Source organism: Opisthocomus hoazin, chromosome 14, assembly GCF_030867145.1.
Source record: "Opisthocomus hoazin isolate bOpiHoa1 chromosome 14, bOpiHoa1.hap1, whole genome shotgun sequence".
Classification (NCBI taxonomy): domain Eukaryota; kingdom Metazoa; phylum Chordata; class Aves; order Opisthocomiformes; family Opisthocomidae; genus Opisthocomus; species Opisthocomus hoazin.
In genome coordinates, this window is record NC_134427.1 from 14,903,670 (window position 1) to 14,916,850 (window position 13,181).

Sequence of the window (13,181 nt, forward strand, 5' to 3'; positions counted from 1 at the left end):
TGGTATTGAATCAAAATAGCTCAGGCATTCAGCCAGCAGACAGAAAATGTACCCAGCCACTGCTGTTATCAGTCCTAGAGCTTGATGAGAAAAAACCTGCTGACTCTCTTTCTGCATTTTTCCCCCTATACTCTTCTTTGTTCTCATTTTGATTTACGATCAAAAAAACCCAATTCTGCAAAGCCGTATAGGAATAATCTTTATTCAGATGAGCAGTCCCTTTGACTTCAGTGGGACTGGATGCATGAATAAAGGTTTCTCACATGAGCAAGACTTCTAGGGTTCTGCCCTGTTCTTTCATATCATGTTTCACAAACTGCAGCTGTGTTACAAGGAATGGAAAGTTCATGTTACTTCCAATTTCATTTAAGTATTGTAAACCACTGGAGAGAGATCAGAGTTTCATACACGCTATAGCGTGTCTGTCTTTACATTTTGTCTGGAAAGATACCTCATTTCTAATTAAATACTCAATTTAAAGTTGCATGCTTAAACAGTTAAACTGCAGTTTGAAAAATTCATGGTGTAACAACAAAATAGGTAAGAACTGCTGTGTTACTCTGCAGGTCATTGTCATATCCCGTGATGGATTCCATGTACAAAAGGATACATTTAAGACACTTTGATGTAAGAAATGTTACAGTGTTCCATGAAACCTAGATGTAATTATTTTAGTAGTTGTCATCTGCAACTCTCAAATTATTCCAAACACCTGTATCTTGCTGGCTGGGACAGGGCCCACCCTTTTTGCCCATAGCTGTCTCTAATCCACCTTTGCCAGCTGGACCGGCCGTTGTGGTGCCCAAGCTCTGGTACACTGCACGTGCACTGTGAGTTCAAAAATGTCCCATGACAGCAAATGGGATAGGTCCAAACCCCAGACTCTGCCTTGAGTCACAGGTAAAGGACAGACATCTTGGCCGCTCTCTCAGGCATTTGGGCAGTCAGTTCATCATAAAAAATGAGATCCCCCTCCCTTGAAATAAGAATGGTCTCAAAAACAAACACACACAAACCCACAAAGAAACCCATGTGTAAGATAAAAATTAGTTTTCTTTAAAATAGAAACAGGTCTAGTGACTTTTTTTTTCGTGGTCAGGTCTCATTGTTTCTGTTGTCTTTGGAATCACAGGGGGTGCCTTGCCCATGAACATGTCCCTGATGAGCTAATAGAGATAGGTAGAGATATGTGGCCCCATCGTTGTAATGTCTAATAGCCTTTACCTCTGGGTCTGACTGCTATCATAGGTGTTTCTTAGGTCATGCCCATGCAGACACAAGAGATTTCTTCCACATTGTGGGAGCTGTGCAGCCTCCCCTTGTCCACAGCTGTCTGCTAGGTTTTGTGCTCCTCTAAGTATGCCTGCACACTCCCAGTTTGGACCTGACTCATTTCCAGCTGGCTCAGAGCGGGAGACAGAAGCCTTTCTTGTCAGCCTGACAAAAGATGTGCCATTAAAATAAAAAGGCATAGCAAGAGGGAGAACAGCAGAACTGTGACCCGCCAAGCTGATCTGGTTTGAAAAGAAAAGCGGGAACAGACTGCCGTGTACCTCTGGCTGAATTTCCCCTGCTTGGTAGAGTTTAGGGTATGTGGGAGAATAGATGGAGCTTGTCAGAAACTCTGCATCAGTAGCGCTACACTGCAGACTTCCCAAAGCCGACCCATGGGCTGGGTTGTGTTGGATCACTTGGAGAGTTGTTCACCATTTATAACATCAAACTTTCATCTGACTTTACAAAATCAGGTAATTTTTTTTAAGCTTCCAAAGATAACAGCACTTTTTCCCTACAGTAGAAAGCCATCAGCTCTGTAGTGACAAAGGCCTGTTCTTTCACATATAAATTTAATAAGTGGCTTCAGTGCTTGTAGCTTTTTCAAGAAATGTTAAACTGAAATTAGGCTTTAAAGTGAATTCTCAGCATTTAAAGCAATTATTATTTTTTTGAGCCTAGAATGAGATATCTAGAATGCAAGCAAGACAGTGCATTATTTCACTTCTGAATGTATTGATTTTACACTGGAGGAGGGGAATAGAAGACAGAGGAAGTACAATTAAAAGTAACTGCTGGCTGCAGCATCCTAAGGCAATTGGTGATAGCCCTAAGCTTTCATTATGCCTGCCTCCAGCCAAATCGCTTTGTGCTGTGATACTGCTGTAGCTCTCAAGCTGACCAGGGTCAGGCTGTCGATGCTTGGATAGAAGACCTCAAAGCAGCACTTACTTGCTGAAGAAAGTACTGATAATGATTTTGTACCCGGCATCTGCTCTCCCGAACTGCAGCCAATACAGCGTTAGCTGGCTGAGTGCTGCACGCTGGATTTGAGATAGAGTGAGAATGTAAGGGCTCAGCCACCAGTTATTGTGATTGTTGGTTGTTATCTGAGCTCTGAGGGGCTTTTAACTGAGAGCGGGCTCCCACTTGCCTAAATATAGTGTGAGTGTTGTAGATGTGGGAATGCCTGTGCCCCAGTGAGCAAAAAGACAAGCTGTGGGAGAACAGAGGACACAATCCAGTTCTCCACTGAAAGCAATTAGGAAAGGTCTGTTGACTTTAACAGGATTAGTCTTTCACCCAGAAAGCATCTAACAAGTGGCATAAAGTAAACCAGTGTGTTGCTTCCTAACTATGGCTCTCTGTTTAGTGACCTCCCATTAACCCTTCCCAACACCAGATCCCAGTGGCCTTACCCATCTTTTCTTTCCTTTCCTGTTACAGGTTCCCATCTCCTCTTCCTTCTTCTCTCCCACCCTGCATACATCCTCTGGGGCTTGTAGCTGCAGCAGGATGAGCAGAGGGCCAAAACTGCTGCAGTGGCAGTAACAGAAACTGGAGGGTGGGGAAAAGAGCAAGCAAGGTCTGCTGCAAGGTCCAGTCCAGCTCTCCATGCCCAGGAGAGGGTACAACATGGAAAAGGAAATCCCACAGTTCATTGCCAGCTATTTAAATCATGCAGTCAGTAAACCTAGGCTTGACAAACTGAAAGTGTAGATTGTCAAGGCTAAAGAAAAAACATCGGCAACCACTCGTACCATGTTGTGGTTGACTCCCAGCATCACTAATCTAATTTGATCTTTTGAAATATATTGTTGTTTTTGTTTAAATTCTTTCCTAGTGACCACGTGCTCATGTGCACAATGTCTTGAGAACTCACTAATTGCGCTGCTGTTACTGGGTGGGAAGTCATGGTGATGCATGTATTTCTGTACCATTGCCTGCAACAGTGACTTCTGCTTCTTGTGTGTTGCAGAATTCTTTGTAGACCTGGACTCAGTGATGGGACCCTTAACACAACACAGCAGTATGACCAATCTGGTTCGTTACGTTCGCCAAGGACTCCACTGGCTCCGCATTGAGGCTCATTTGTTGTAGTGACTGCTGCCCTGTTCATAACATCCCCATTCTTCTACCTCTACCAGCGCAGAGACGATCACTGGTGGAACTCCACTCATTTCTGGAAATTTATTCATGTAACTTCATTTTTATTGCCTTTTTTAATATCCTATCTATTGCAAGTAGAAGTCACCATAAATGGAACTTATGACTCAAGAGCAGTATGTGTTGTACCATCTAATCATTTTCGACAATTTTCTATGCCTTGTGTCTCCTGGATCCTGCCATCCTTACGTGCTTTATGGAACGGTACATTCCCTGCAGTATTGTTTTAAGTCCAAGCTGCCTTCAAGTGAAAACAAAAAAGCACTTTGAGAAGATATGGATTCCTGAGAAACAGTACAAAGCGTCTTAAGTATTTGAGGGTATATATGAGAAGTCCCTTCTGAAATAAATTAGTAAAAGTTACAGCTATTCATTCAAAATCATCTTCTGAACCTGAACCAAGCTTTTTGATGCTTAATTCTGCCATCATTACCTGACACAGTACATTCCTAAGATTCCTTACTTCCTATAGGCTTAATCTCTAAAAGAGAACATTTAATATCTTACAGGTACATAATGTAAGATCACCAAAGGTGTTAAGAGGTAAAAGGTTGAAGGAATGCCTCATTAAAGAACGATGGCACACTATGCAATGAGGTTTTGATATTCCATTCTTCCTGTTTATTGTTGGCTTAATAATTTCGGTAGGCAGCAGAATTTATTGCAGTTTGTAGGCAATTTCAAAATACTAGCTTTCATAGTCTCATCTACCATTCCTATACTAAATCTGTGAATTTTCTTTCAGTTTTACTGTTTAGTCTCAAACAAATACTCATCCAAGTTTTTTCTTCGTAGAGCAATCTCTCCTTGCATAGTGACTCAGTGAAAGCAGATTGTAACAGGACCACTACACTCCAAGCATTGCTATTGTATGTAAAAGTCCATTAATAAGTGTATGCAGATTCTTCATGAAACTCTCTAGAAGTTTAACTAACCAGCTAGTGTTGAAACATTATCATTCCATGTGGTATCAATTTTCACGTTTTGTTCATTTCAGAACATTAGAAATGAACAATATTATCTTGCTATCTTAAAAACAATGTCAAATTAAATAAAATCACCAGATTTACCCAAAAGCAATATAACATTTGTTTAATAATGGCCACAAATACTTCAGTCAGATTAACTATTTTCCAAGCTCTGCATCTGTTTACCCATGCTGTCATGTTTTGGACCATTCCTCTAATGCGTGAATAATAATGAGACAATTCAGATAGAATTTCAAAGCAATTGTGAATAAATTATACCATTTCACATTTGCTCTTTCCTCTTCTTTTTTTCCCCTGTTATAAACTGCACTGCTCTTCTGGTGGCTCTGCAAGAAGCGCTGGTGCATGAAACAAAACAAAATGAATTTATATCAGTAATTCACAGGACTTTAAACGGTCTCATCTCATTCTTGATATAACGCCTGCATACCTTACTGAGCTGTAAATTCCATTTCTATAAACAGAAAATGCTCATAGCAATGTAAATATTATTCTATCTCATTGAAATAATACAATATGTGTATTAAATGCCATCCAGATATTAGTTAATTGCAATTACTTTCTGCTATATAATCCTGTATATCCTTTAATCTGGTGAGTTATTGGATTCTACTCACTGGGTTGTGACCAAATAAATAGGACAAATTTGCATTTAAAAGGTTCAGACTGTTACGATTTTTAGAGCAGGCCTTGGATATTTGCAATAAGAGCAGTTTAAGGACTCTGCACAATGCACATTTAAGACAAACATTACTGTAGCTGCTGTATACTAGCTCCCTGTAGTACTACCTTTTCTTAAAAATCATTAATTCCTAATATTTTGTTCCACAAGACTGTGTTGTAAATGTAGCCAAGGTGCATTATTAGAGAAATCATCCAGTTTAGGGTTGTCTGCAAAGGACTTTTGCCGAACATGCACATCCTGTGTTATCTGCACATCGCTGTTCCTGAAGTGGTCGATACGCCCTTATCTGTTCTCTGAGGGTTTCGGCAACGTGGCTGAAACGTGAATCTGACAGCACTTGTCACGCTAATTCTGGCCCCAGTAGCTAATGAATAAAACCACAACAGTGAGAACTATTCAAAAACTTAGATGAAAGATGGTGGCTGTTGGGGTTTTTTGTTTAGAAAAAGAAGAAAAACACTTGAAGGTTTGTTTTTTCTTGTTTTGAACAGGGTGAGTACTTGAGATGAAGTGGTGTTGGGGTGGTTTTGTCGTAAGCCAGAGTTTTCCATTCTTTTTGCAAGATCTCACTAATAAGATTCAGTAGCTATTTAATCTGATTAAGTGCATTGCCGTCACTTGTTCCTTTAACGTAGACTGAAATCCTAGACTTCCGTGCATTTATGAAAGATAGATATGTCTTGAAATACAATCTTCAGACACCAGACTGTTCACAGAGTTAGCTGCAGTCACTCGGTGAAGCAGTGTATCGTCTTTCCTCTGTTGCTTGCGGTAAACAGGCTCCTATCTCTAAATTTACCCCCTGTTCACAATCTTTTGCTTAAACAGCTTAAGGAATTAGCCCACCTGATTTTGTATCCTGTGACTTAGTTTGGAATGTATGCTGAATCAATGGCATGATTATAATAAGTCCAGCAGTCAAGCCTAGGATCACAAGCCAACTTACTATTTAGCAGTCTTGTTTCAAAAGCGGCTTAGAAGCAAATTAAATATGGAGAGTGAATTACCGTCTTATCCCTGGGGATGATGCTTCTTTTGGGTTAGTTATTAAGGATTACTGCACTTTTACAGGCACTATATTCATCTCATTTCAAATGCCAACATGTCATCTTTGTGGAATCATTTTACCCCTTAAAATATTACTTCCAGCAGAGTTAATCAAATGAGATTGTTTGTTTGTTTCAATCCGTGGGGAAGCAGCATGTGTTTGCTTGGGCATTTGCTATGTCTGCTCTTCACACTGCCCACTTCAGGCATCCAAAGTCCTGAACCAAACCCCAAAAACGGCAAGATTGGCTTCAAATCATAGGGGTTTTTTAAATAAACTTTTTTGGTTCCCCTATGGCCTTCTGGATACTGAGCTTGGAGACTGATTTCGTGACACATTTTCAGGCATTTTTCAAGCGTGCTGAGGGCCAGAAATTACACATTTGTTTTTAATAGTGATAAACTGGGACAGTGATGTAATCTCTTGATTTCTGCAGCTGGGGTTTAAGAAGGACACCAAGCTTTACAAAAAATTGCCAGAGCTGACAAGACTGCCGTTTGTGTCCTATGCCTCAGGAGGGTCGGAGCAGTATCCATAGTTCAGCAGTGAAGGAAGCATGCCAGCAAAGGGCTAAAGGTGAGCATTTGGGAGCTCCATCGGTACGAGATCCAAGGGCAGCAAAGTCCTAAGTGCTCAAGCAGGGCATTTACATAGCACTTAACCTCCATGTCAAGAGCTGCAGCAGGTCTGAAGTGAAGTATTTGACAATGTGCAGGCAGAATATCCTGCTCTGAGTGCAGTCAGTATTTCCAGCCATGTGATGTGTGTTGGGAAACCATGGTCCTTGAGAGCAGAGATCGAAGGGGAAGCCTGAGATGATGTATCCCATGTGGGCCGTGTTCCCTGAGACCGTATCCCACTGGTTGCTGATCTCAGCTATGCTCCTGCGGCTCCTGTCAAAGGGTGAATCGCTCTTCCCACTCTTAGCAAACTGACAGCATAAACAGTTCATGCTGAGTTTGCATATAGAGCTTTGGACCAGTATTTGTGCATTTTATTTTATTTTATTTCATTTTATCTTGTTTTATTTTTTTAGTCATTCTGGTTTAGCCTTTGTCTTGATAGTGTTGGTGGCAACATTCCCAGCTTGCTTCTTATAGCTTCATTTCACTTTTTCTTACATGGTATTTAGACTTGTAATCATTTAAATAGTCTCTCTGTAATATATTTTCTCATTTGTAGATGACCTCCTTTGAAAGATAGGAACAGGTCTGTTGATTTCAGAGTGGGGCTTTTTAGAATTAAGATTGAGATCTTCATTCCTCCTAAAGAAACAAAATCTGGAAATTTAGTATGGACCTTAATTTCTGTGCTTTTTTAATTTCACGGATTTTATTGTATTCTTCCATTACGACAGTTTAGATTCACTGACAAGTTTTTAGGTACTTTGGAAGAAATGTTTTCATTGCATTTTTATCAGTATGTAATGCTGGCTAAATTCAGTTATTAGTTTTGTGAGTGCAACTTAAAAGATTGCAAAAATGGGGCTGGTAAAGGATTCTGACTTAGGTATTAATATACATTTTTGCTTCGAGTTGAGGAGAAACTCCACTACACTCAGTAATGAAGCAAGCATGTGTGTATGTGTGTGTGTGTATGTGTGTGTATGTGTGCATGGGCATATATATATGGATTTGGATGTGGATTTGCAGCAGAAAGTTGTTGCTCATTACTTCATAGCACAGGAAAAAAGATGCAATAGCCTTAAAGAGGAAACACTTTGACCATTGCTGAGTGGTAGCAGAATTATCAAAGTGTTCCTCTGTAGTTTGTGTATAGTCCTATTGGCATCTGTGGTCTCCCTGCAAGCAGTGAAGGTGTGACAGAAAGTAGCATCATCTCTGTCATCTTGGTCCTGTGGTCCCTGAAGTCAGTGCCAAAACTGAATGTGCTGTCAGTGTACAGGTTTTTCAGAAGGGTAGCTCATCTGCAATAGACCAGTGTGTTGAAATTTTAAGAAAGGCAAAATATTTCACCGGTCACCAAAGAAAATTAATTTCTCATTTTGAAGCAGGTGTAGAAATGCCCTGTACATGGGCAGGCCCACAGAGCGCGGTGTCGCTGCAAAGGGCCTTTGCCTCTGGCAGCGTCTCTCCGACCTCACCGGAGGGCACTGGGAGCGAGGCAAAGGGGATGAAGACGAGAAACCAGTCCACTGTCCTTATGACATCTTCCAGCTTTACTTTACGTACTATTTTATAAATACAAATAAAACAAGTCTTGTCAATGTTGGGAGGGCTCAATTCCTCTAATACTCCTCCTGTACTTCCATGATACAACCAGACCACTAGACACAGCAATGCTTGTCAGCATTCTGTATTGTCTTATGTGGCAGATACATATCTATCTCACTAGATATAGTGACATATTTGAGATATATCACTTGATATTTTGTAGCCTATATATAGGCTGAAAGCTCTGTTAGGCTGTCCTTCACTTTTGAAACCTCCCTGCTACTGAATGCAAAATGTCCCTGCCTGACTTGCAGAGTAGCCATCTTCTGTGCAGTGTTCTGGTCAGGCCTGCCTTTCCGGTGGGCTCGGTAGCTTTACTTCAGCCATTCTGGTTCAAAGATGTTCTGTCTGTTTCTTTTGTCTTCCAAGATCAGTGATTCTGATCCTCTCCTGCCAGTTTAAACCCATGGCGGTAACTGTTGAAGTCAGAAGAGATTGAGCTCAGATCTTGTGTCCAGCTGGGGCGACCCCGTAGCTCTGCAGGTAGAAGCGAGAGCAAGTCCATGTGCAGATGAGTTACTGCATAAAACTGGTGTCAGATGAGAATCAAACCTGGCCACATCAGGAGGCACTTCAACACAAATACTACGAAGAGAAGCCGTGCCCAGAGTCACTGGGTACGCAGCAACATCTCAGGCAGCTCATTGACACTGTAATTGTGTTAGGCAATGGTACAGATGTGAAGAGTGGTTTAAAGAAACTGTGGCAAGTTGGTGTGGTCTGGCATTATGAGTTTAACCTGTGTGTGCTTCTTGGGAAAGGGAAGTCATTACTGTTGATATGCCCTGCAAAAGAACACCTATACCATGCTACCCTACAAAATGTGAATATGGCACCATCCCGTCCAATTCCTTAATCCACCTCAGGGTGCCACCACATACCACAAAGAGCTCAAGCTTGTCACTGCCCTGTAGTCCCCGTAGAGTTAAGCCATTTTTCCCTTACAACTCCAGCAAGGACCAACCCCGGGGGCCCAGCGGCCAGCTCGAGTAGCGATGTCTGTGCTCGGTGCTTTGAGAGAGGCCGCAGAAAATACCGACCCGTGCCTACCACAGGCTGCGGAGCTGCGCAGAGCTCCCTGAGCCCTCCAGCCTGCTCAGGGTGTTGGCCTGCTCCGGGTCTGCGCAGTGCGAATCCCCATGTAGCCCTGGCCACGGTGTCGGTGTGGAGGAGATGTGGTGGGCGAGCAGAGCTGTGCCCAGCAGCACTGAGTGAGCCCAGCCCCACCGCCTGAGCTGCAGCTCTGCGTTGCTGTCAGGTCTTGGTCTTCTGCGGCTACAGATGGGGCTTGGATTTGAGCACTCACTTGTGCTTGCACTGCATCTGGAAACGCCAGATACGTTGACAGAAGCGGTGCCTGCAGTAACATCATAAAGCTAAGGCAGTACTCACTGTATGAAGAATTGCAATTTAAATCATGGTGTCACCAGGACCACTTGTGCTTACGGGACTTTAGCCGAGTCCTACTGATACCAGTGCTAAAAGCCATGTGAGTGGATGGTGCAGCTGTTTGAGACTTGTTTTCGTCTTTGATTTTAACTGAGTTCCCCTCTATGCAAGTTCTGTAAGCTCTCTGTGCTGGATTGTAAGTTTACTTACAGTTGTGTGAATGTCACTCTGTTGTAATTCCATTGAAAAACCCATCAAGCAGAGATAGCCCTAATTTCTAATCAGTTATTTCCTTCTCTGAATTAGAAGGAAAGTCAGATTCTGAAGTTAAGTTCATTGTTTTAGTGGACAACAGGACCTACAATGGACTAAACTTTGAGCTAAGCAAATGTAAAGTAACTTGGCTCAGCTTGTGGAATTCATGGGACCAAATTCTGCTGTTGCCTGGCAATGATGCAAGTCTAACGGAGCTTGCTGAGCACTGTCCATCAAAGGAGAAGCTGGTTAACAAAAATGGCATAGCATTACGGGAGTTAAGTTTATTGGGCCAGATCTTCAGTTGCATTAACCCAATTAATTCAACGGAATTACACCCATTTTTTGTTCTGGCTGAGCACTCGCCCCGCTGAAATTAGTTCAAGGCCTCTGGACTAGTGCTGGATTAACTGCAAGCAGACTTGCTCTTCAACCAGACCGTATCTTGGCTCAGCCCTTGCTCAGGCAAACCACCATTGACTTCAGTGGCAAATACCGCGGAGTTACAGACCTGAAGAAGCTTTGACCCAGTGGCAGGAGGCATTTACCCTTGAATTTATGAACGAACTGACTAGTGGGCAGCAACACACATGCTTTATTTATGACAGAGGCAGAGTACAAGTTCCTCAACTGGTGTAAACTGGTATAGGGGTACTGGTTTCAGTGGGGTTAATCCAATATGCACACACTGAGGAGCAAACCCTTTAACCCCAGACTTATTTTGCCAATATATCTCTATGCAGATAAACTCCCAAAGCTTTTATCATCATGCCTTTTTTACTGATCATGCCAATGAAATGATTAATGTACCATAATCCTTGCCTGTAAGGAAATACTGTACTTTGCAAAGCTATGCAGTATAGAGCGCATCGTAAAACTGCTTTAGACCACACCGTCTGGAAGAGCGTTATCAGAAACCAGACTAACAGAGCAGCTTTTTATCTGATGTCGGTTATACTTTCACTCGGTGCTTCCACCGCTGAGATTTTTACATATGGAGTGAATGATGGTCATACGTTTCTGATGACTGTGGGCCAGAGCTTCAGCTGATGTGCCTCTAAGTAGCTCCGTAGATGTCAGTGCTGATTTACACCAGCTGAAAAACTAGTCCTCTCCCTTTTCATACTGTGCTGTGTGCCCTAGTGCAGCTTTGTAAATACGTACTGAAGCTGGGTATATACGGAACTAATCTGATTCAGCATCAGATAATCCCCGCTAAAGGAATTGGAGGGTAATTTCTGCCTGCCGTCTAGGCTTGCGTCTGTTTTGGTTTTAACTAAAAGGCATGTTGCAATTTCATTACCTCTCAGTTTAAATATTTACTGGCATCAGCATTAGCTTGCATAGAAAAATGGCAAATAAATTCGAACGTGTCATAAATGCTCTCAGTCTAGAGATGGAATTTATTACTTTAGTTCAAAGACATTGCAACATGCTAAAGTGGTTTTTCCAAGCCAAATGGAGTTTGTACATTTGAAAGTCATGGCAAATATTTATCTGGGCCCAATTCTGCCGTTCTTCCCCTGAGCAGCCTGATGGGCAGGTTGCTCCTCTGAAGTCCACGGGAGTAACTGTGTAAACGAGTGCTCAGCGCACAGGTTGCAGAATCAGGCACCGAAGATGTTAGGTTGATGCAGTCAGGAGTTTAATTTTAGCCATATGTATCATTTGAGGACACTTAAAACTTATGCGCATTTTATCCAAGCTGACAGTCCTCGTAATCCCATAAAATATTGTATTATTTATTCCTGTCTGTATTTTTGACGTCTCTGGATTGCATATCTTCCACTGAATCTTAAATGCTGGTTTTTTACAACCCACATTGAAAAGGTCTAGGACATACTGTCACGGAGTATGAAAACAAGTCAAAAGATCTGGTTATTTTTTGCTTTGGTTTTGAGCTCTCCTTTGCTTTGTGTTTTGTCTTTGCCTGTAGTACTCCCAGTATTTTAAAACTGGCTCAAGTTGCTTCTTGTCATCTGAAACAAAAGCAGAATACAACTAAGGTTCAAGAAAAGTAATCCTGGCAAGCTCAGTGGGTTTTTGCTCTTGCCGGTTGTCTTGGGGTTTTAACCTAGCCATGCTGGGAGTAGTCTAGTGCGTGCGTTCTCTTGCCCACCATTTCTGGCTGTTGTGGCAAATGCTATTTTTTTGCTTTTTATTTTTTCTTTTGTATGTGTGTGTGCACGTGCGCATGTAAAATTAACCAAAATATCAGGAAAATTTATATATGCTTCTTCTGGTTCCTGGAAACAGAGCAACATTATGACCTTACGGTCTTCCAGCAAAAGTCAGATGTAATTTCTGCATTGCAGTGCAACTTAATTAGGTATTGGAATTAGATTACATTAGTTTACTAAATGGCCCTTTACCTTACGTTCTTACTTTTTATTTACTATTGAAGTAGCCTTTTTTTTCTCATGCGTGCAAATATCATATCAATAATCATTGCAATTCCACAAGGTGTCTTTGTTCTGAACAAGCATGTTATTCTTGTAAAGTTTTAAGTATAAGTTAAGATGTTTTGTACAGACCAAGGTAACTGTTAAAATGTCAAGCAATTACTGAAATGTTGTATAGTTATAAAAGTTTGATTTCTTTTGCTTTATATGTATAAAATTGTATCTTGCCTGTTTTGCTTTGTATTTCCAACGTGTTGCACAATTATGCATTTTGTTTACATTTGTTCCTTCTTCAGAAAAAAAGAAATAACAGTAATACTTTATGTACAAACATTTTAAATGTACTTTTGTTGTTTTTAAACACAATGTCTCTGTATAAATAATATTGGTTGAACTGGTACATTTGTGTCTCTCATAGAGGGATTAATTATACTGCCAGTGCATTGAATTATTTAAAAAAAAAAGTAAAAATAAAATTTTTATGAAAATGTAACCCATTTTATCACTATAAATTATTCTGTCTTCTGCTATTTTCTCATTCCCCTCCCAGGATACAATAAGTATGGTACAGTAAGTACCGTTTGTGGTAAAGCTGTCATTGGTTTTAATTTTTAATCAATGTGTTTGTGTCATTGCGGAGACTTACAACGACTGGATGTTAGAAAATCCCGTCGTGCTGATAGCAGCTGTGAGGTACCGGGATCGATGGCATGTTCCCCGGCCCCGAGGGGCCTCAGG

General features: G+C 41.3%; 1 protein-coding gene across 4 annotated transcripts in view; it reads left to right on the top strand.

The window, feature by feature from the left end:
* The window catches only part of AFF2 (ALF transcription elongation factor 2), a 353,085-nt gene extending 340,138 nt beyond the window's left edge, over window positions 1-12,947 (top strand). For 2 of the 4 annotated variants that reach the window (XM_075435219.1, XM_075435220.1), the window contains exon 21: window positions 3,254-12,947. In XM_075435219.1, coding sequence (XP_075291334.1) covers window positions 3,254-3,375 — 122 coding nt within the window. In that variant the 3' untranslated portion in view covers window positions 3,376-12,947. The remainder of the gene's footprint in view (window positions 1-3,253) is intronic. The other 2 variants (XR_012765473.1, XR_012765474.1) reach the window with 2 other exon arrangements.
* The last annotated feature ends 234 nt before the right edge of the window (window positions 12,948-13,181 follow it).